Source organism: Macaca mulatta, chromosome 4 (genome assembly GCF_049350105.2).
Source record: "Macaca mulatta isolate MMU2019108-1 chromosome 4, T2T-MMU8v2.0, whole genome shotgun sequence".
Taxonomy (NCBI): Eukaryota; Metazoa; Chordata; class Mammalia; order Primates; family Cercopithecidae; genus Macaca; species Macaca mulatta.
This window is the reverse complement of record NC_133409.1, coordinates 4,074,318-4,094,833: the sequence shown is the minus strand read 5'-3', so window position 1 is coordinate 4,094,833 and position 20,516 is coordinate 4,074,318. Positions and strand designations below refer to the sequence as shown.

The following is a 20,516-nucleotide window of genomic DNA, read 5'->3' as shown; positions in this document are numbered from 1 at the left end:
CTGCAAGAGACTGGCAGGACCCCTTGGTACTGCCCCCCAGTCCCTTCACAGGACAGCCTTGACATAGCGTACAGCAGTCCCACGAGAACATCCTCACAGCCCTCCTAAGTCTCTCCCTTCACTTAGACAGGTGGTCCAAGTTTGTCTGGGTCTCATCTCCTCTTCACACCCTTGCCCACTGCCCTCCAGCCTGCCTGCCTGCCTTCTAGTGACCCTGCACACGCTGGGCCGTCGGGAGGGTCCCTGCCTGTCTCCATGGCTGACTCTCTTGGCACATGCAGGTGTCTCTCAGATGCCATCTTTCCATGAGGGGCCCACCTCCCCCACTGCTTCATATTGGAGGGGCCCACCTGCCCATGCTGCTTTGTGTCAGCGGCCCACCGGCCTACCGTGTCCTGCGTGTTTCTCTGTGGACGTGCTATGCACATTACTCACCATTAGGCATGTTTGTGTCTTCTGGGTAGCGCCACCTCCATGGGAACAGTGACCTTTGTCCAAGTTTCTAGAAGAGTTCTGGAGCGTGCTAGGCAGTCGAGTGAGTGGGATCGGATTCCAGGCCAAGGTCCCAAGCTCTCGAAGGTGTGTGACCTTCCTGACTGTTGGCAGCTCAAGAGTAGAGCTGTTGCTAGGTTGTGTCCTATTTTAACGACTGAGATGGTGTGTAAGTCACGTTCATACCAAAGTCTGACTTGCTGGAGGGATCTCCTTCAGCACTAGATTATGATGAAGTCCATTGTGTCTTTAGTGCTTTTCCTTTATATACCGTGGGCAAATCCGGGACACCTGGAATTATCAGGACGTCTGTTTTCTCCCGGCAGAGTACTCTGTCCTGTCATTGGACCTGTCTCTAACTTGAGTAGCCGGTCAGTTAGGACCATGGAGGTGGCGGTGACTGTGGCTGCAGCTTTGCCTGGCTACAGCCTCGAGAAGTAGCTAGTCTTTCCACCTGATAACAAGGTGTGTGACTCGTGCCTTCATCACTCCAGGTTGCCACATAACTGCATATATTCCTCTCACTTCCTCATGACAAACCTGTTCTATGGCAGAGCACAAGGGCCTAAGCCAGCATGGGAGAGATTGACCCAGTATCACACAGAGCAGGTGAGAGCCAGGGTCTCCAAACCCACTATGGGGGAGCCTTGGCCAGTACATGTTGAATATTCCTAATCTGAAAATCCAGAATCCAAAATCCAAAACTCTGAGCACCGACATTATGCCACAAGTAGAAAATTCCACACCTGACCTCAATGACAGGTTGCAGTCAAAGCTTTGTTTTATGTCCAAAATTATTTCAAATATTGTATAAAATTACCTTTAGGCTATATATATACAAAGTGTATATGAAACAGAAATCAATTCATATTTAGACTTGGGTCCTGTTCCCAGGATATCTCATTATGTATATGCAAATAGTCCGAAACTAAAAAAATTCAAAATTTGAAACACTTCTGGTCCAAGCATTTTGGATAAGGGATACTCTGCTTGTATCACATGGATCAAGTGAGAGTGAAGGTTTTAACAGGAATTTTCTGAATTCATATTAAGTGCTCTTTCTAGGACACAAAAATGCCTCTTTTTGTAACACTGTAGTGGCAGGAATCATTTTCTTGAAATTTACTTGGTTGACAAATCTCTCAGTGGCTAAGCTCAGGTTTGTCTTGTTAACACATTTTAATAGGTCATCTGCTGACTCAGAAAACATGAGAATTCACAGGAGAAATTCCTCCCCCTTGGGGTAATACCAGTGAAAAGATGTTTTCAAAGATTTCAGTGGTTCTGCTGCTTTCCTTACTTGAAAACCCAAGCTAGGTCTTCCCGCCTATTCCGCTTTCCTGTTTTTGTTTGTTTGTTTTGCGTGGAACTGTAGAAATTGGGCATACCCTCTTGAGCATCCCAGGTATTGAAGGGGTTGGATTGAAAGCCTTATAAAAATTTCAAGCAGGAATTAGTAGGAAGCCTCATTTCAGAAGTATTTCTTCAGAGAAATCTATCTGTGGGAAGTCAGACTGTATTTTGTCTATTCAAATTGGAATGCCTCTGGAATGAAAATGGGCCCTGCCCAGAATATCAAAGCTGTAGTTTAGTCGCAGTGCATCTTCAGGAAGTCTCAGTTTTACTCGAGGAATTAGGAGAAGAAATATGTTCGTATTAAAACCAACACATGCATATTACAGAATGGAATACAAAGTTTGTATGATTGCGTAAAACAGTTGCCCTAAAAGAACTTCAGGTTTCTGTTGTAGGCCACATAGAGCCACACTGTCTTACTTGGGGATTATGCTGTTTAGTCTCTGCCACAGGGGCCTTTCACCAGCTAAGCTCTAGATCTTACAACTTCTAATAAAGTGGTCATTTTACTTAAATCTGAAAAACGTGTGTGGGCTGTGCTATAGGAAGGGAGCTAGCACTTACTGAGTACCAGGTGCTGCAGTAGATGGTTTTTCCTGTGTCATTTAACACACTCTACCTCTGTGAGAGAGGATTTCGTTTTCCTGATGAGGAAGTCGGTCCCTGAGACATAGAGAAGACTTTTGCTCCGTCTGAAATCCAGGTGTTATATATTACTTACCAAAGGCATTCCAATTCAGTCATTCATTTGTCATAAATGATCTAATCAGGAGTTTTCTTCATGTTTTTGTCCTTAAAATTTTTTTAGCGTGGACATTTTTAACGGGAGGGAGCATGCGCAGAAAAAGTCTGTAGAGAAAAAGGCTTTTTAAGGGCTTTAACAGAGTCGTGTTTTTAGTAATTTGTCAAAAAGTAAAGGATGTTATGGCCCCATTTTATGTTCACATACCAGTTTCATTTGCATGATACAAAATTATAAACACACAGATCTCAACAGATAGATAGATAGATAGATAGATAGATAGATAGATAGATAGATAGATAGATCGATCGATCCTGAAAATACCTGTTTTGGGGAATGTGGACTACCTCAAGCTTGCCACATACTGGCTTTCAAATCCCAGCATAGTTCTCGATTTAGAATAACTTTCAGTCTGCATGGTCTTGATTCATCGGGTAATAGTTATTTTTTAATCTATTCTGCTCTCCCCTCAGATATCACTTCCTGCAAGGCTATTTTGGTAGCACGTAACTTTTCATTCTTTTAATCAAAGTGCTAATGTAATAGGCAGTTTGCCACTGGATTGCAGGGTGATTAAATTTGTAATTTAAGTTAAAATATCCTTTAACTGTTACTGAATATAAGTAACCCATACAATTCAATGTACTGTTTTAAGCTCTTATTTTGAGTAAATTAAGAGAGTCTCATTTTTCTCATTAATGCTTTGTGAATGGTGGGAGTAAAGCAACATAGCTTTGAAGAGCAAAACAATTAATGTTTTGGAAATGGAAATATGTGAATTAGCCAAAGAGTGGAAAGAGACTGCCTTGATTACACTGGTGCTGGTTATTACTATTCCTTTACGAACAGTAACGAATGAGCTGAGCACAGGGAGCGGCTCCTTGCTTAGTGCGTTCCAGATTTAGAAATAGAGAGGCTTTTAAGAAGAAAATGCCTGTTTATAGATTTATAAAAAATGATGAAAATGATAATGGTTCTGATTTCTTAAAATATACTTCTCTTTAAAAGAACTAATGGACTCTACCATTGTGTAACACTCTCTTGCTCCGCACTTATTTTTAATTGGGGCTAGAAAATATTAACATAACTTAGTTTGTGCTTTGTGGGATAAGGATAACACCCATATTGCATTAATGCAATTTTACATTCTACCCTAAATTACTTTTCTATTTAATATTCTCACTTGCTTTATTTTGCTATTTTTGTTTGGGCGCTGTTTCTCCTAGTTCTCCTAGTTTTTCTTGACCCCTGAAATCCTTGTTGAACGTTTCCATCCTTTCCTCTGGCCCCTCATGCAGGAAGCCCACGGGGAGCTGTGGCTGGTTCTGTCAACTCAGGGGCAAGGCATCACCGATGGCTTCCTTCTGGGTTCTTAGTGGCATCTCCTCCTGCTATAACCCCCCTAAAAGCCAGTCATCCTAACATCCCTCAGGGGTATGGATAGGTTGCCTTTAGAGACAGTTCAATTATTTGTCTCTTTGAGAAGGCAATTATAATTTTTTTCTAAGATGTTTTATTATTGTTTATTGACATGAAAAAGCCTAATAACACAGGTTAATTTATTCTTTCTCACCAGATACAGTGTTTTCTTCACAGAAGTCAAGGGAGAGTGAAGTTGTTAGATTTTTATTTGAAAAAAAAAAATACAAACACAGTTCAAATCCCAGCAGCTAACATTCTTATATTTCTGCTACAAAAAATGTATAGACAAACTGCTAATTCTGTAGAAATTGAAACACATAGGAATTTTCTGTAAGGGATTCCTGAAGTGGTTAGAGATTGAACTAGATGGCTTTAAGTTTCATTTTAATCCTATAAACATTGATTACTTCTTCATGATGTATGATAATAGAGCTGTGGGTGTTCCTGTAGCACAGGTCTATACAGATAAGTAAATGGAGAACACAATTTTCAAAGTTGCCATTATTTTAGACTAGAATAACAGAAAAGCTGTGTATCTGAGACAAAAAGGGTGAGTCTGTCTGTTCTTCACTGGTTGTTAATCCAGGGTTCCTCTTTAGGAAAGGCATTTTCAACCTATGGCACATAGAGATGTAAGCAGAAGGATAAAGGAGCTAAAAATTGAAAAGAAGAGACTTAGGTATTTGAAGGACATCCTTAAGTATTTGAATGATACGAAGGAAAGGTATCTTTTTGTGTTGTTTCAAAAAGGCAGAACTTGAATGACCAAAAAGACAAAAACAGTCAGGTAATGAATTGTTAACATAAGGACTTCTTGACTTGTGGTTACCTGAAAACAGAATGGATTGTATTGACTGAGAGTTCAACATTAGGTCCAGACAGAAGAGCGTGAGATAGGAGGGTGGTGAGATAGGGCTCCTTCCCATCTCTGTTTCAGGGTCCATGGTGCAGACTGTAGGGTGCTCCCATCTCAGTTTCAGGGTCCATGGTGCAGACCGTAGAGTGCTTCCATCTCAGTTTCAGGGTCCATGGTGCAGAGTGTAGGGTGCTTCTGAGTCAGGAGGAAATTCTTGAATCCAGGGTGGGATCTGGAGGGACCTGATGGCAAAGGGCAGAGGAAAGAGAGTGGCAGGCCTTGGTCCCCAGGCAAGACCGATGACTGCCCGGCCCACTGGAGTCACATATGTTGCTTCTGTCTCACCTATGCAGAGGCAAGTGGGGGCCTCCCTCTTCTACAAGACATTCATAGTGGAAATTGAAAAGGGAGAGGGAAGGAGGTGTTTAAGCGTGTTCTGCAGGCCCATCAAGTGGGGCCTATCTGTTTGAGCCTGTTAAGTTACGTGAACGGGTTAACTAATATTGTTCCAGTAAAAGAATTGTGCTTGTTGAATGTGTGAATGTAGATGATGAATTCCATCTTATAGCCATGATTAATGGAGGAATAACTCTGGGATTTGTGACAACAGTTTTTAGGTAATTTATTTTAAAATTGTAGAGCTAAAAAAATGTAAAAAGTTTTATCTTCCAACAGTGATTTTAACCTGGTATTTTGTATTTAACTTTCTGTGTGTGTGTATGTGTATATGTGTGTCTACTTGTCTTAATGTGTGCATTTTATGTCTTGTGCTGGTGGAGTTTGTGGAGGGAGATTAATGTCAGCCTGTTGTTAGTTGCAGGACGAGGAGCGGAGGCGGCAGCAGCAGTTAGAAGAGATGCGCAAGCGGGAAGCGGAAGACCGAGCGAGGCAAGAGGAAGAGCGCCGGCGGCAGGAGGAGGAGCGAACAAAACGAGACGCTGAAGAAAAGGTTATGGTCCTCTAAGGGCAGCTAGAATTTTACCAAGTTAGCCTGAACGTAATCGATTGGCTGGGGCAGAGCGGGCTGGAAGTTCTGTGTGTCTTAAGAAGCACAAGGCAGAGCAGGGCCTGGCTCCCCCAGCTTTGTGATTGGACCAGCAACTTTACCCCGTCTGGCCCACCTACCTCTCTTCTGGACTGTCTCCAGATCCCCTTATCTGCCAAGTTTTGTCTCCCTCAAACTTCTGAACTCTTGGGTGTGTGTAGCAGTGAGCCTCTTTGCAAAGGGTTCGTTTCCTCGGGCACTCATCTTTACTGGACATGGCCCAGCTTGTCATTGTGAAGGTGACATTTGTTCAGTGATTGCTTAAATGGCATGTGGACCGTGGGAAGCAGTAGAAGCATAGTAAGACAGTTGGCTGCCATTCAACATTTCAAATAGATGGTTTACTCAAATCACTCACTTCTGGTTGATGGTAAAGAGAGCAGATGGCTTAGAAAACATGATACAGGAAAATTTAGTATGTAATCCAGTAAATATTCTGAGTTACTTATTTTCATTTGTGTGTGTGTGTTTTTAAGTCAAGTAACCCTTTTAATTGAATTTTTAAATGACAGCGAATTTTGACATTCTGAGAAATGGGGATTTTGAGATGTTTCTCTCCATATCTCCCTTCGTCCTGTGTGTGGCCAATGCCCTCTGGATGAAGAGGCTGTAGCCATTGAGCTCCCTGTGGGGGCCTGTTTCATCCCGAGGGGACTGCGTGTTGCTCTGTGTGGTTTGAGAGAAGCTGCTCTTCTCTGTTACTTCCCTTCTGTGAAGGTAGAAGCTTTCAGTGTTACAACTTCTGATGGCGGAAAATTTAGTTTTTATTAATAATTCCTTCTTCGATAGTCTAGTGAACTATATTAATAGAACAGTGTACTGTTCACAGAAAAGAACTTGTAGGGAGTTTTTTGTAGTGATATGATCTATTAGGATATAGAGCAATCTAAGAGTAAGCTTGATAGACATGATGTGACTTCACTTAAATGGAGTAGAGTGAATAAGGACACTCACCTGTGTTGAAATTGGTGATTTCTGCATTTCGTAGACCTTTGCCCTCTAAGTTTATTATCATATTATCTGTTGACTCTGAATAGCGTTTGAAGTCCTTTCAAAGAGTTTGAGCTTTCAGGATTAGGTTCCCCTATGAGTCTTTCACTTGTGTAATGGTAAGTCAACATTGATGATCTTTCTAAGGAAATCAGATTTCCAAAATGCTGAGCCGCTTGATGTCTGAGTGTTGGCGGTGTTTGCTGCTGCTTTGCTGTTCCGTGAAAGCAGCCCTGGCTGCTTGGAGGGCTGTATTTTTCCAGGTCAGTGCCAGCGTGGCTGTCCCAGGCCCTGCACAGTGCCCATTGTTACAGCTGGGCCCAGTCCTGGCCACGCTGGAGCCTCGACGGGGGCAGCTGGGTTGTCACGGCAGCACAGAGCACATGCAGAGAGGACCAGGCCATGTTTTTCCTATGTTGAGAAACTCTTGGGTTATTTAATTTTTCCAATGTGTTTTCATAACTCATGATTATGTCAAATACACTTGTGTTAGTAACTGCTTCTATAATTAAGTGGTCACTGTAAAAAGAAGGCGAATAACCTATTTTTATATCAGAATGTCCAAAACTCATGGGTTTGCTTTGTTATAGAAAAATGTGCCATTCATTTGTTGGGTAGAATAAAGTCGTCTTGTAATTGTATCTGCTCTTGGTATAACTAAAAGAGGATGTTTTGATTTCTCCCTAAAATGTTATCAAGCAACTGTTCTTCATGTTAATACCAAGATTCTTGATAGTTCCATTTAAAAGCCACAGGAAGTCATTCTGGTTTATTCCTCACTCCAAGGGAACACTTACTCTGTGTAGACAAGAAAATGAGAGTCTTCCTTCAGGATTTCTAAACATAGAGCAAGAAGATTCAATGAGAAATTGGGCTCAGGGCAGTAATTGGGCTGGCATTTATTCTTAAGAGTTTTCTCCCTCAAAAGGTGGAGTGATACTGCATATTCACTCGTGTGTGTGTGTGTGTGTGTGTGTGTGTGTGTGTGTGTGTGTGGCTCTAGAGGGAGTAGGGAGAAAATACAGCATGAAATTGAAAATAGGACTAACAACTTTTCACTGAATGCCAGCAAGGTCTCTCAAATTAGTTTTCTTTGGTTGAACGAATTTAAAATTCATTGTACTTCATTTCACAGCATTAAACATTTACTCGAGGCAGTTTATTCTGTTTGCTCTTTCATCCCCCTTCTTATTTACTTTTTTCTTGTGCTCTAAAACTTTTGTCAATCTTTAACAAAACTGTGCTGTTACCTTTTTTTAATGTTAAAATAATTTTAACACTGTCAACTGTAGTTTGTGCAGATGTATGTGAGAAAAACATGTACAGTATGTGTCAAAATATATTTGAATCTCTTGTTGCTGTTGCTGTTAATTCCTGGCTCTCTAATTTTCTGTCTGTCAGGGAGTTCATTAAGATTTGAAATATAAGTTGAGAACTATGGAAAGCATATTTGTTAGATTGTTACTTTGGGAGAATGAGTGTTTTTTGGGTTTTTTTTTTTTTTTCATTTCTGGTTTCCTGTTGATCTCCTTCCTAGTAACCGGAAGTAGACAGGGTGGTTCAGTCACGTCCTCCTTGTCCAGGAAGGACTGCTCCTCTGCATTCATGGGGGCTCAGTGAAAAAGAACGCAAGTTTGCCTTTCGGAAAGTGCTGGCTATAGAAAGCCAGTCACAGCCTATTTTTAGTTTTGCGTTATCTTTAAACACTGCAGTAACAGGTAAGTTCATATCCTGCCAAAATCAGAGGAGGAGAGAGAGAAGGAAGTAACAGGAGCATGGAGGAGGGAAAGAAGGAAAGCAGAGGAGAATTCAGTCCACTGGGATAATGGAGAGGCATAAGTGACTGGGAAGCAGGAGGCTGAGAATTAATCCATTCCGTGCTTTTGAGCAGTTTTCTGTCAAATAATCCAGAATAGTGTTAATTACTTGTAAGCCTAGGGAGAAGACTCCGGATGGACCTGCTGCTTCTGTTATATAGTAATTGTAACTATTCAACTTTGACGTCAGTGTGATGATGAGGATTGTTCCCTTTGAAGGCCCAGTGGGTCGGCTGTTCCCTTCTGACCTCTGACCTTTGCACTCTTGTCTATTCCCGCCCGCAGAGGCGACAGGAAGAAGGGTATTACAGCCGCCTGGAAGCTGAGAGGCGCAGACAGCACGACGAGGCGGCGCGCAGGTTGCTGGAGCCCGAGGCACCTGGTCTGTGCCGCCCTCCGCTTCCGCGGGACTACGAGCCCCCGTCCCCGTCCCCCGCGCCCGGCGCCCCTCCTCCCCCGCCTCAGCGAAACGCCTCCTACCTCAAAACCCAGGTCCTCTCCCCCGACTCGCTGTTCACTGCCAAGTTTGTTGCATACAATGAGGAGGAGGAGGAGGAGGACTGCAGCCTAGCAGGTCAGGATAAGTACTCCAGCACGAGAATGTCTCATGGGGACCTTCTTCCTGCCCCTCTTAAACCACGGCCACCCCCCTGCCAGCCACGCCCGGCCTCCGATGGCATCTTTCTCTCGAACTCATTCCAGCCATCCCCAGCCAAAGCCAACAGTACTGCTCACAAAAAAGGCCAGCCCCCGCCCCCTCCAAAAAAATCCAGCTCCTACCATCCCAGCCACTGCAAAGGTAGAGGTAAAAGAGTGACAAATCAGCGCTCGTTGTCTTAATGATTGGAACCTCAGCATCTCTCTGCACACTTGCCCTGTAGTATGGTCCATGGCGATCGTACTTGCTTTGGAATTTGGATGTCACATGATCACTGGTCTCAGCATGGTGATCCTCCTCTGCCTCTGATTGTAATGTTCTTTGCTAATACTCTTTGGTAGATATCTTAGTACTCCGATTTCTTTTGCACTTTAAAAAGTTCCATTTCTTTGATCAGCTGACAATCAGTCCTTCTGTGTTGTTCCCAAATCACTTGAAGTACTGTTGGTCTTGGCTTTCATTTTCTATCTCTACAAATGACCTTATATTTGTTTGAACAAGTGCCTTTTCACACATTGTAGTGTCTCTAAAGACAAAGTATTATAATTACATTTTAAGTTTCCATTATTTAATATTGGTAGAACTTTCTGTTCTGGATTAAGTAGCCTGTGGAATAAATCATGCATTCTCATGGTGGTTTGGTTGGTGTGGCCGGAGCATCTGCTAAGCTGGTTAACTGTTGGCTTCATAATCTCCGTGCAGGCTGCCTCACGCCAGAGTCCAGAGACCCCAGTTACAGTGAAATTCCTCTCATCCCCTTTTCCTCTAACTGGCTTCACTGCTTCCTGTTACTTGCACTCTTAGCACCTAGTAACACCAGCAGCCAGACCTCAGCAGGCGTGCAGCTGACCTTAGGGAAACCCCCTACGCTGACTGTAGAGCAGGACAGTTCTGCAGGGGGCAGGGCCTAGAGGCTGTCACAAGCATGGGTTCAGTAGTCAGTGTTTTCGAGACACCATGTTTAAAATATAGCTGAATTCATAAGGATTCAGATTTCACACTATTCTTACCTTAAATGGGACTGGAATTCTGGCACTAAATATCTTCAAATACAGGAGTATTACTTTTAATGAGTGTTTGAGAGTCTTCTGAATCCTGTATCATTCTGCATAAACAGTGTATGGGACTCGACAATTCTGAAAGAAGAATAAGACTCAGTGTAACTGTCAGTCTTACTCAAATAACAGATGAATTTTGCCAGAATTCTGTCTTTTTCCCCCCCGGCTCAGAGCTTTGATCTACTTTGAAGGTTTAATATATAATAATATTAGGTTGAGTCACCTTGGAAGCCAGGATTAAATCACTTTATGAAATATCTGTTGTAAATATCTATAATTTAGTACCTTTCAGAGAAATTTATGGAATAATGGTACATTTTGAAGCAGGATGCCATCAGTCTCCTTGTATGGAGTTTTTATAAGCTGAACTTAAGATGACAGAAATGTGAGGTTTGGTAGCCAAGTATTATAGTGAGGTGTCACTGCTCACCATCTTGGCTCTCAGTCCTACCACTAACCCTTATTTTACTGCACACGTGAAGTACCACACAGGACCAGGTCATAGCCGACATCTGATTGCTCCGCCTCTTCGAAGACTTCTTCGTAATGTACAGAGCCGTCTGCACCGTGTGCAGAGCGCATTCTGACCTTGTCCTCCTCATTTCACTAGCATGGTCTCATTCCTTGCTCAGCTGTTTCTGTCGCAAGCACTCTGGTAAAGCGTGCTTCTGCAGATGGACTTGGCTTCTTCCCCTGGACAGTGAGAGGAGCAGCATTAAGATGTGAATTGGAATGAGTAATACCAGATTTGAACATAGCACTATATGAAAGATTCATCAGTAAAGCTTTTGAAAATGATCTGTGACTTGGAGTATTCATAGAGAGTCAGCTAAAGATATTTGATACTCTTAAGTCTAAAAGTTCTGAAAATTTTGAAGAATTAATTTTACCAGTGGAAAAAGCCAGTATCATTCTTAAAACAAAGCTCAAAAGATACAACGCAATGTTTTTAAAAATAAACAAGATAAAAAATTTGGAATTAAAGTGGGAGAAAAATGTCTCCATGCAGTAATTTATCTAAAGGCCCGCTATAGATTGTCATAAGGTAGGGATGTGTTTCTGTTGAATCTTTTGAGTCTTAGCTGAGGATGGCGTCCTCCACAGTGGTGGTGGGAAACCTGAGTAAAGGTGCAGTGCAAAGAGGCGCCCTTCAAAAGGCAGCTGTGTCCCGTCTGCAGTACGCCAGATAAGTTCTGCACAGCAGGCCCTTTTGTAGAAGAAGAGAAACAAAAATGTATTTTTGTGCAAGTTGTTTGAAAAAGAATTTTAATGTGAAAATATTGTACTACTTTTGTGGCCTGTTTAATCCAATATTCATTGCTGTCAGTGTTTGCTAAATAGTTTGAGCATTTGTTACTCCAGCCTGTATTACACTGTCAGCAGATTTTTCAAGTGTGAATTTTTCTAATGCTACAATTAATAGAAATACATTAACACTGATTTGCTGTATTATGATTTTAACAATATGACATTGATTGTTACTTGGATACACTTAGCGACATTATTACTTGGATACATTTAAAACTTTGTATCTGCATCACATCTTTTGATCCTTAGCAATCCCCTGAAGCCAGTAGGAACAGGGCAAATGTTGCCGATGGATTGATGTTACACTCACCCAGAATGGGTTGATGTTATTACACTCACCCAGAGTTGCTCTGCTGTCCGAGGCAGAGCGGGGCCATGGGCAGTATTCCTCTCTAATAATGAAGGGTGTCAGGTCAGTTTTTTAGCACCTTTTGAGAGTAGTAATTGGATTACTCAGGCCACCAACAGAGATGAATTTCAAATTGATGAAATTTTGATACAATATGAAGGGTCTTTTACCTTCCTGCTTAATCTGTAAAGGTATTTTTTTATTCTCTGAGCACTGCATCTTTATCATGAGTAAAGCTTAGAAATAATGAAGTACTTTAACTTGTACTGTTTCTTTCATGGAAAAGGACCAAACTCTTACCCAGGATCTGCCGGAGCAGCTGTTGGAGCCCATGACGCTTACCGGGATGCGAAAGAGAAGCGTTCTAAAAGGTATGGACAGTTGCGCTAGACAAAGAACTTCATCTGTACCTGATGACCCCTTTCACTCTTCATGGCACTTTTAAATTATATAAACAGACTTCATGGCTTCACTCTGTGCCCTCACCTCGATTTTAGTTAGAAATGCTATTGCCCCAAGTGTTCTTAAAACAGTGAATGTGAACTCACCAGAAAAGTCATCAGTACCGTTCTGTAGCTTCTTACTACTCTGGCGTATTTACAGACGCCTCTCAGGCACGTGTAAGATTCCTTAAAGTGTGTGTGTTAAACCTGTGCCCCTCAGGTTACACTTGTCTCACTGGTAAGAATTGCTAAAATCTAACTTACAAGGTTTTTGAGAGTGGACTATGACTGGGGAAAGTTAATGTTTTAGCCAAGAAAACATGGTGCCCTTGTTTTCTAGATGGGTTTAAACACAGCCGTGATTTAAATTGTAGGAGAAGTTACAGCACAATTCAACAAAGAATGAGTCTGATAATTTTAATTGCCGTCATGCAAACGTATGTAATTGTTGACAGGTGGTTTCTAGTTTGTCCAGTAATCTTTCGTATTGCCCTCTTCTGCAGCCAAGATGCAGATTTACCTGGAAGTTCTGGGGCCCCTGAAAACTTGACATTCAAGGAACGCCAGCGTCTTTTTTCACAAGGTCAAGATGTATCCAATAAAGTGAAAGCCTCTCGTAAATTAACAGAACTGGAGAATGAACTGAACACAAAATGAAAAAGAAATGAGGAGGACACTTTGTATTTACCCCAAAATCTTCTCGGTTGTGGGTTTGTAGGTGCGAGTTTGAAGAGGAAGGAGGAAGGGGGTCATATTTCTAAGTGATTTGCAATTTCTGTTTCTAAAATTGTTGGGATTTAGAAATGTTTCAATTCCAAGAAATTTTACTTTACCATGAGCTTGCCATTTACGTAACTTAAACACTGTCTAGTTTCTTAATTATCTAACTCACATGAGGATAAGTTTTTTGTTGGTTTCTTTTTTGGAGTCCTGAGTTCAAAGGGGACAGAACTAAGGGCAGGAGGAGAGAATGGATGTGTCTTCTTTCCCATCTTCCCCCCATCATCGACCGAGGAGCACAAAGAAGTTCTGTTTCTGTTTTTTGTTTTTTTTCAGAAACTTGATTTTAGCCGTCAAGCAGAGAATAGCTTGAACTATTCAGACTGTTGTTGGCACTGTTTAGTAGTGACCACACACTCTTCTACCCAGGAAGGAACATGTGACGACATGCTCCTCCCATGTCCCCTGATTGTGTCTGTTCCCACAATATCCTTCTAGTCTGTATCGTGAAACGGCTTAGGCCAAAGCTTCCTGTGCGATGACGCACATCCGAGACTGTTCCACTCATTCCTCACAAATCTGAGCTCTTCTGATCAATTCTAAATATTTGATTAATTTTAATTCTGAAAGAAAATTCTAAGGATTTAAGCTTAGGGGATTTTATTTTTATAAATACCAGATTATTGTTAGACTTAATAAATCACTGGTAAATTTAAAGATGACAGTTACATTACAAAGTTAACTAAACTTCAGCTGTTCCCAGGCATCTGTAAAAGAAGATATCTTGATTGGAGCAATGTTCGTGTGACTGGGAACGACAGAAGAATGGGAGATGAGTAGGAACCCCTTAAGCACAGCTGTCACTCAGACATTTTTAATTTGAAAAAGAAAGAGATTTTCATGTGTATGCCGTCAAGAAAAGGAAGGAATTCAATTACAGGGCATCTGTAACTTAAATATTGTAAGAATAACTCATATGGAAGTTCAAGCTATTTTTATACTGTAATAGAGTTATTTAATTTTAATTTGTTGAATTATTAGTTACCACTGTTATTTCTTCAGCTGTGGATATGTGGCTGATGTTGGGGAGACGGACCTCAGTGTGTTTTATATTGTCTGGTGTTAAGATGATAAATTACTTTGTGATTACAAGCAAATTTTCTATTTGACAAAGCCCTTGGTGGAGTCCAAATGATTTTTCTGTACCATATTGTTCTCTTACACATACGTAGGTTAGGAAAATAGGCACACTTTCAAAGAGAAACATAGGGGCTTTTACTGCCTTCGAAATCACTTTTAATAAGAGTTGTATGATAAATCATTAAAAATGCGAGTGTAAATATTTTTTTATGTCTATCAGGGTTTTTATTTGAAAGTGTGCTCTTACCATTTCCTTGTTTGAGTAAGAGAGTGAAATGGTTCTGAGTGTTTAGGAAGGATTTGCTTGCTTGCGGCAGAGGTTCTAGGAAAAGCAAGCGCCTCCCAAATATCTTGAGAACACTGGCAGCCTTATGGCCACTAAATCCACACTTTCTTTAAAGAGATGCAGATGAATTACTTTTCTGTTAATATATAGAAAAATACACATGAGAACATGCAGATACATGTAAATATCTACATACAGGGATATTCGTATGCGTGGTTGTGAAACCCATATACAAGTGGATTTGGCCATCTTTGGGCAGTGAGGTCAAATGTGAATATGTGTAAAAGTGCTTTTCAAAAGTGTGCATTACTATGAGAAAACATCAAAACTGCTGTAGTTTTCCATTTCTACTGTATTTCAGTTGCAACCTATTTTTAATAAACTTTGTATGTATTTAAGTGTATTTGCTATTGTTTTGAAAGTGCTGACAAAGTTTATATTTGTAACATCAGCCTTCCTCGCCCGTCTCTTTCCATCTTTCTATTCTTCATTAAACACTGAGTATGATTTCTGTGTCAGGCAGTGGTTTTCATTTGTGGGGATGTGTCATGTGCCTCGTCACACAGGTGTCTGTGAGTCTCATAAGCCGTTCCACTGCCCAGGCCTTCCTGATTCTTCCTTGATCCAGGCAAGCTCAGGTGGGCATTCAAGCCATTTCTCAGTGACACTGTCTCTTGGTGGCCTCTTTGAAATTCCTAAAATATCCCTAGTAATAAGTAAATGGTGTACATAAGGCATCCTGGTGATATGTGTCTTAGTGCAGGAACCCACTCAGGACAGCCTTGTGTAAAAGGGTATGTTTGATTGTAAAACTGCACAAGCCACATTATGAGGACCTGGGAGCTGCGGGAGGCATGTGCGGGCGGGACCTTGCATGTGGACGGGGCTCAGCGCTGCCTCTGCGCCATTGTTCCTCCTGCCTCTGCCTATTTCCAGTGTACCTTTTAATGGCCTATGAGCAGGAGGACCGGACAGGGCAGGGATGGAGAATTTTTAGGGCTTTCATGGGGGGAGAAAGGGATGGGGAGTTGTTGGTTGAAGGATACAAAGTTTCAGATAGGAGGAACAGGTTTTGAGATCGGTTTGCTGCACAGCAGGGTGACTGTAGTCCATATATTGTGAAAATGAGGTTCATGAAGGAAGGCGTGTCTTAGGGTTGTAGAAAGTTGTGGAGACCTTTTTGATAGAACGAGATGTTTATGTATTGAAACTACAGTATTCACTTTTACTATATTTTAATGCCTAAAAAGATACTTTAATGTTTGAGAATACAAAAACTTAGGAAGTCTGAGTGTTAATACAGATTCCGTTTTCTTCCCAAGGCCTGTGTTTCTGTTTCTGTCAGTGGAAGTGATGGTACTGCCCTGCAGTGATCTTCTGTCACACGGACCAGCAAGCACTTGATAATTTTCTGGTGTGCGCCATTGGACACAATTTCCTTTACCCTTTATTGAATGGAAAACTGATTGCAAAGATTTAGTTATATTTAGTAAACATTAAGCAAAATTTAATTTGAATGACTTGCAGGAGGGAAAGGATGTACAAAAAGTGATAGTTTTATTATTTCCAGTATTTCATCCAGTTTATTCCAAAAATCACATAACCTCAAAAGAGACATGACTAGACTTGAGACTGGGAATTGAAGCCAGTTTCTTGTGTAATTCAGCAAGTGTCTATGGGAGCCTACGGGTGCCTCCTCTGCCTCGGTGACTGGTCTCATAGCGCTTACCTGCCCTCCTGAAACAGTGCGGCTCTGCCCCCAGGGAGCATCACTCCAAGAGGCAGAAGCACATGTTTCATTTACATGTGCTGATCCATAGTAACTTAACTGTAAAGAAGTGCAGGGGACACCCGGAGGCCTAATAAAGTTCCTGTGGAGACAGTAGGCTGTTTTGAGAAAATGATGCTCTTAAGAAGCCTTGCAGATGGAAGAAGTCTGAGGCAGGCAAGCTAGAGCCTCTGGAAGATCAGGAGAGCCCAGAGCCAGAGCCCCAGGACAGGAGGGTGCAGGCAGGGGCTGGAGAGAGCCAGGGGCCACCTGGTGCTATCCAGTGGTAAAAGAGCATTTTCTAAGACCATGGCAAGAAGTGTGACTTGTCTTCTTCGCGCAGTGCAAAGCCTCTGCAGGGTTTCGAGGAGGGGCTGGGGCCACCCAGGTGACGTCAGTCGCTCTGGTTGCTGGCATGCGGGGGGAAGGAATGGAAGCCCGGAGCAGGCTTCTGCAGGAGTTGGAGGCTTTGAGGAACTAGATGGTGGTGTGGCCACCCAGATAGGAGAGCGTGGAGGCGTGGGCTGGGGTGGGCCCAGGTAAGCTCTAGAGTTGTTTGCATAGTTAGAGAGATGCCAAAGAACAGACTAGGAAAGAGCACAAAACTCAACTTGGCTGTCAAACAGAAATTGGTCACCATGGCTTTCAGATTGAAAACTAACTTCACATGTCTTCAGTGGGTTAGATCTTATTTTTCTCTGTTCTTCTAAATCTTATGTTTTATTCTTTTATAGAGACTACAGACTTAAATGAATGTTAAATTGGAGACAGTGGTTCCAACTTTAACTTGGAACTTTTTAAAATGATTATAAAATATTAATCTAACTCTAAAGAGAGACCTGGGAAACTGTAGGTGAATTGTATGGCTTTAAAAATGTTCACCTTCCTCCTGTCAGTCTTTTTTGTATGAGAATAGATCCCAAAATATAAAAACGGCCTAGCTCAGTTGAGCAAAATACGTACCATGTTCTGAACAGGCGAAGCACAACTAGGGAGTCTCGGGACCTCAGGTTTGTCTGATTTCCATGACTGCCATTACCTAAATATTGGAAAATCACTGACATCGATTCAGAGACTGTCCAGAGCCCTCTTAAGTCTTTGTGGACACAGAGTGGCTTATTTAAATGAAGCAGCCTCTCCTTCCAATGACGTGAGGTGTTTATTTCTCTTTCTAGTTGTTTTATTATATGTCACCCATTGCAGACTAGGCACCCATAAATATTTGTTGGGTAAATTACACAAGAAATCGGCTTCTATTCTCAATCGGAAGTCTAGTATGTATCTTTTGCGGTTATGTGACTTTTTGGAATAAACTGGATAAAATCATGGAATTAAAAATTCACTTTTTGCATATACTTTCCCTCCTGCAAGTCATCCAGTGTATATCTTGCTTAGTGTTACTAAATATAACTTTCTGAAAGTAGCTTTCCATGCAAGAGAGCATGGAGGAGTGCTATCTTCAGTAGAAGGATTGTTCAAAGACAGCTGGTTGCTGCAGTCTACAAATGATTTGATCAGATCTCTCTCAAGAAGAATTCTTGTTGCAAGACAAGGAATTGATGGAATACAAACAAAAATAGGAAATGAAGGAAGAGGAGAGTGCAAAGGCCGACTGGATTGCGAGGGCGTGCACGGGGAGTCTTGGTACCGCAACTAGTTCCATGTATTCAGAAGAGCAAGTGCCTTCCAGGGGGAAGTTGGCTCAGCCTCACATTCTAAGAGGCATTTCTCAGGCAGCACTGGACATGGGCCGCCCTGAATATTCTTTGCTCCTGAGGACACCATTTGCGGGGCTGACTTGTGTACATACACGGGGCCTCTGGCTGTCTCTGGTAGAAGCAAATTTGTCACACCTCTTGGCAGGATTTCCAATGACTTGGGCAGAGCCAGTCATTAAAGTGGTAAAGCAGGTTGTATTCCAGAACTTTGTAATGGGGGAACAAAACACCTCAGTGTAGAGCTGGACTCAACTCTGCATACAGCAAGGCAAGTGGAACCGGCAGCCAAGGAGCAGGTTAGAGGTTGGTGCAAAGAGGGTCACTGAGAGGCCACAGCAGGGCTGGAGGGCACTCGGGCTAAACTGACCCATGGGGAGTCTTGCTAAAGTCGGGGCTGGGGAACCCAGCATCACCTGGGGGATGGCAGGGGACACGGAACTGATCAGATGTTGGACGCAGTCGTGGGGGAGTCTCATGTCGATGCAGACTTGAGGCTGAGCTGAAAAAGGGTGTGGAGAAGCCCAGGGTCTGGTCAGGGAGGGCGTCCTTGCCCCTGGTGCCAGGAGAAGCAGGTGTCCATGTTCCTAACCAACATGCCGCATGGTTGCCGCGATCACGTCGCATACCGTGTCCTGTCACCTCTGCTGGGCTGTGAGCTGGGAAGCTGCGCAAGCCTTTTCGCCACTGTTGTCCTGGCCTGTGTGCATGCCTAGCCAACCGCTGCTGTGTAATTAAGTTTGGAAACCAAGTCAGTGATACAGACGTGATGTATCACAAACACGCTGCAACAAGAGACAAAGCCTCCATCCAGCACTGCCACCGACTCTCCGGGAGCCTTTGGCCACATTCTGTGACACAGGAGGGGCCCAGAGCAGCTCAGTCCCCTCGAGACCTGACACCAGCCCCTCCAGAGACCGTCCGTTTTCTAGGAGTCACGTGAAAAAAGTAGAAGGAAGCATAATAAATTGTGATATATTTTATTTTGCCTAATATATCCCAACAGCATCATTTCAACATGCAATCTACACATAAAATGCATTCAGATTCTCTACATTCTTTTTCATGTACAGCCTTCAAAATACAGGGTGTATCACACCCACGGGACTTCCCCGACTGCTGTGTGCTAGTGCTGGATTGTGAGTGACCAGAGAAGCCACCACATTAAAATATGGAGGTCATTCCCCCTGCAGTGTGCGGGGAGGAGGAGGCAGTGGGGGCCATTCCCCCCGCAGTGTGCGGGGAGGAGGCAGTGGGGGCCATTCCCCCCGCAGTGTGCGGGGAGGAGGCAGTGGGGGCCATTCCCCCCGCAGTGTGCGGGGAGGAGGAGGCAGTGGGGGCCATTCCCCCCGCAGTGTGCGGGGAGGAGGCAGTGGGGGCCATTCCCCCCGCAGTGTGCGGGGAGGAGGAGGCAGTGGGGGCCATTCCCCCCGCAGTGTGCGGGGAGGAGGCAGTGGGGGCCACTCCTTCTGCAGTGTGCGGGGAGGAGGAGGCAGTGGGGGCCATTCCCCCCGCGGTGTGCGGGGAGGAGGAGGCAGTGGGGGCCACTCCTTCTGCAGTGTGCGGGGAGGAGGAGGCAGTGGGGGCCATTCCCCCCGCGGTGTGCGGGGAGGAGGAGGCAGTGGGGGCCGTTCCCCCCGCAGTGTGCGGGGAGGAGGAGGCAGTGGGGGCCATTCCCCCCACAGTGTGCGGGGAGGAGGCAGTGGGGCCCGTTCCCCCCACAGTGTGCGGGGAGGAGGCAGTGGGGCCATTCCCTCTGCAGTGTGCGGGGAGGAGGCAGTGGGGCCATTCCCTCTGCAGTGTGCGGGGAGGAGGAGGCAGTGGGGCCCGTTCCCCCCGCAGTGTGCGGGAGGAGGAGGCAGTGGGGCCCGTTCCCTCTGCAGTGTGCGGGGAGGAGGAAGCAGGAAGCTGCTTGCCCCTCCTCTTCCAGGTTCAGGTCCTGCTTCCGGGACTCAGCGCAGCGCCTCTGGGAAGCGCCGGTCCAGGAGCTCCGCAAGTTACAGGAGAACCAGGCGGGGCCGTGGTCCAGCGAGGCCTGGGATTCAGAAGGCATGAAACTTTCCTCAACGCTTGGACACCGGCCCCCTCCCCCGGGTCTTCCTGCTTCTTCCCCCTGCCCCTGGCTCCCGCCTCGAGCCACCCTCTCTCGCTCCCCAACGCCTGCACCTGCGCCGGTTACTGGGGCGGTGAGAGGCCAGAAGCAGAGGCGATGCCGGCCGGGGGCGGGCGGTGGGGGAGCTTCTGGGAGCAGCGGACCCGGCAGCTGCAAAGCCAAGTGCGGGTGAGTCGGGGTGGGGGGTGGGGGGAGGGACCTCCCCCCTCAGAGGCTCCACGCTGAGGCCTGGGAGAAC

At 44.1% G+C, this 20,516-nt stretch overlaps 2 protein-coding genes across 33 annotated transcripts in view; both read left to right on the top strand.

The window, feature by feature from the left end:
* AFDN (afadin, adherens junction formation factor) overlaps positions 1-15,189 on the top strand; it is a 142,212-nt gene extending 127,023 nt beyond the window's left edge. For 17 of the 32 annotated variants that reach the window (XM_078001142.1, XM_078001140.1, XM_078001141.1 and 14 more), the window contains 4 exons: positions 5,683-5,817; positions 9,006-9,525; positions 12,380-12,464; positions 13,040-15,189. In XM_078001142.1, coding sequence (XP_077857268.1) covers positions 5,683-5,817; positions 9,006-9,525; positions 12,380-12,464; positions 13,040-13,193 — 894 coding nt within the window. In that variant the 3' untranslated portion in view covers positions 13,194-15,189. The remainder of the gene's footprint in view (positions 1-5,682; positions 5,818-9,005; positions 9,526-12,379; positions 12,465-13,039) is intronic. The other 15 variants (XM_078001151.1, XM_078001149.1, XM_078001150.1 and 12 more) reach the window with 5 other exon arrangements.
* Positions 15,190-20,118: 4,929 nt separating this feature from the next.
* Positions 20,119-20,516, top strand: part of KIF25 (kinesin family member 25) — a 67,435-nt gene continuing 67,037 nt past the window's right edge. The window contains exon 1 of the mRNA XM_028846971.2: positions 20,119-20,446. Coding sequence (XP_028702804.2) covers positions 20,375-20,446 — 72 coding nt within the window. The 5' untranslated portion in view covers positions 20,119-20,374. The remainder of the gene's footprint in view (positions 20,447-20,516) is intronic.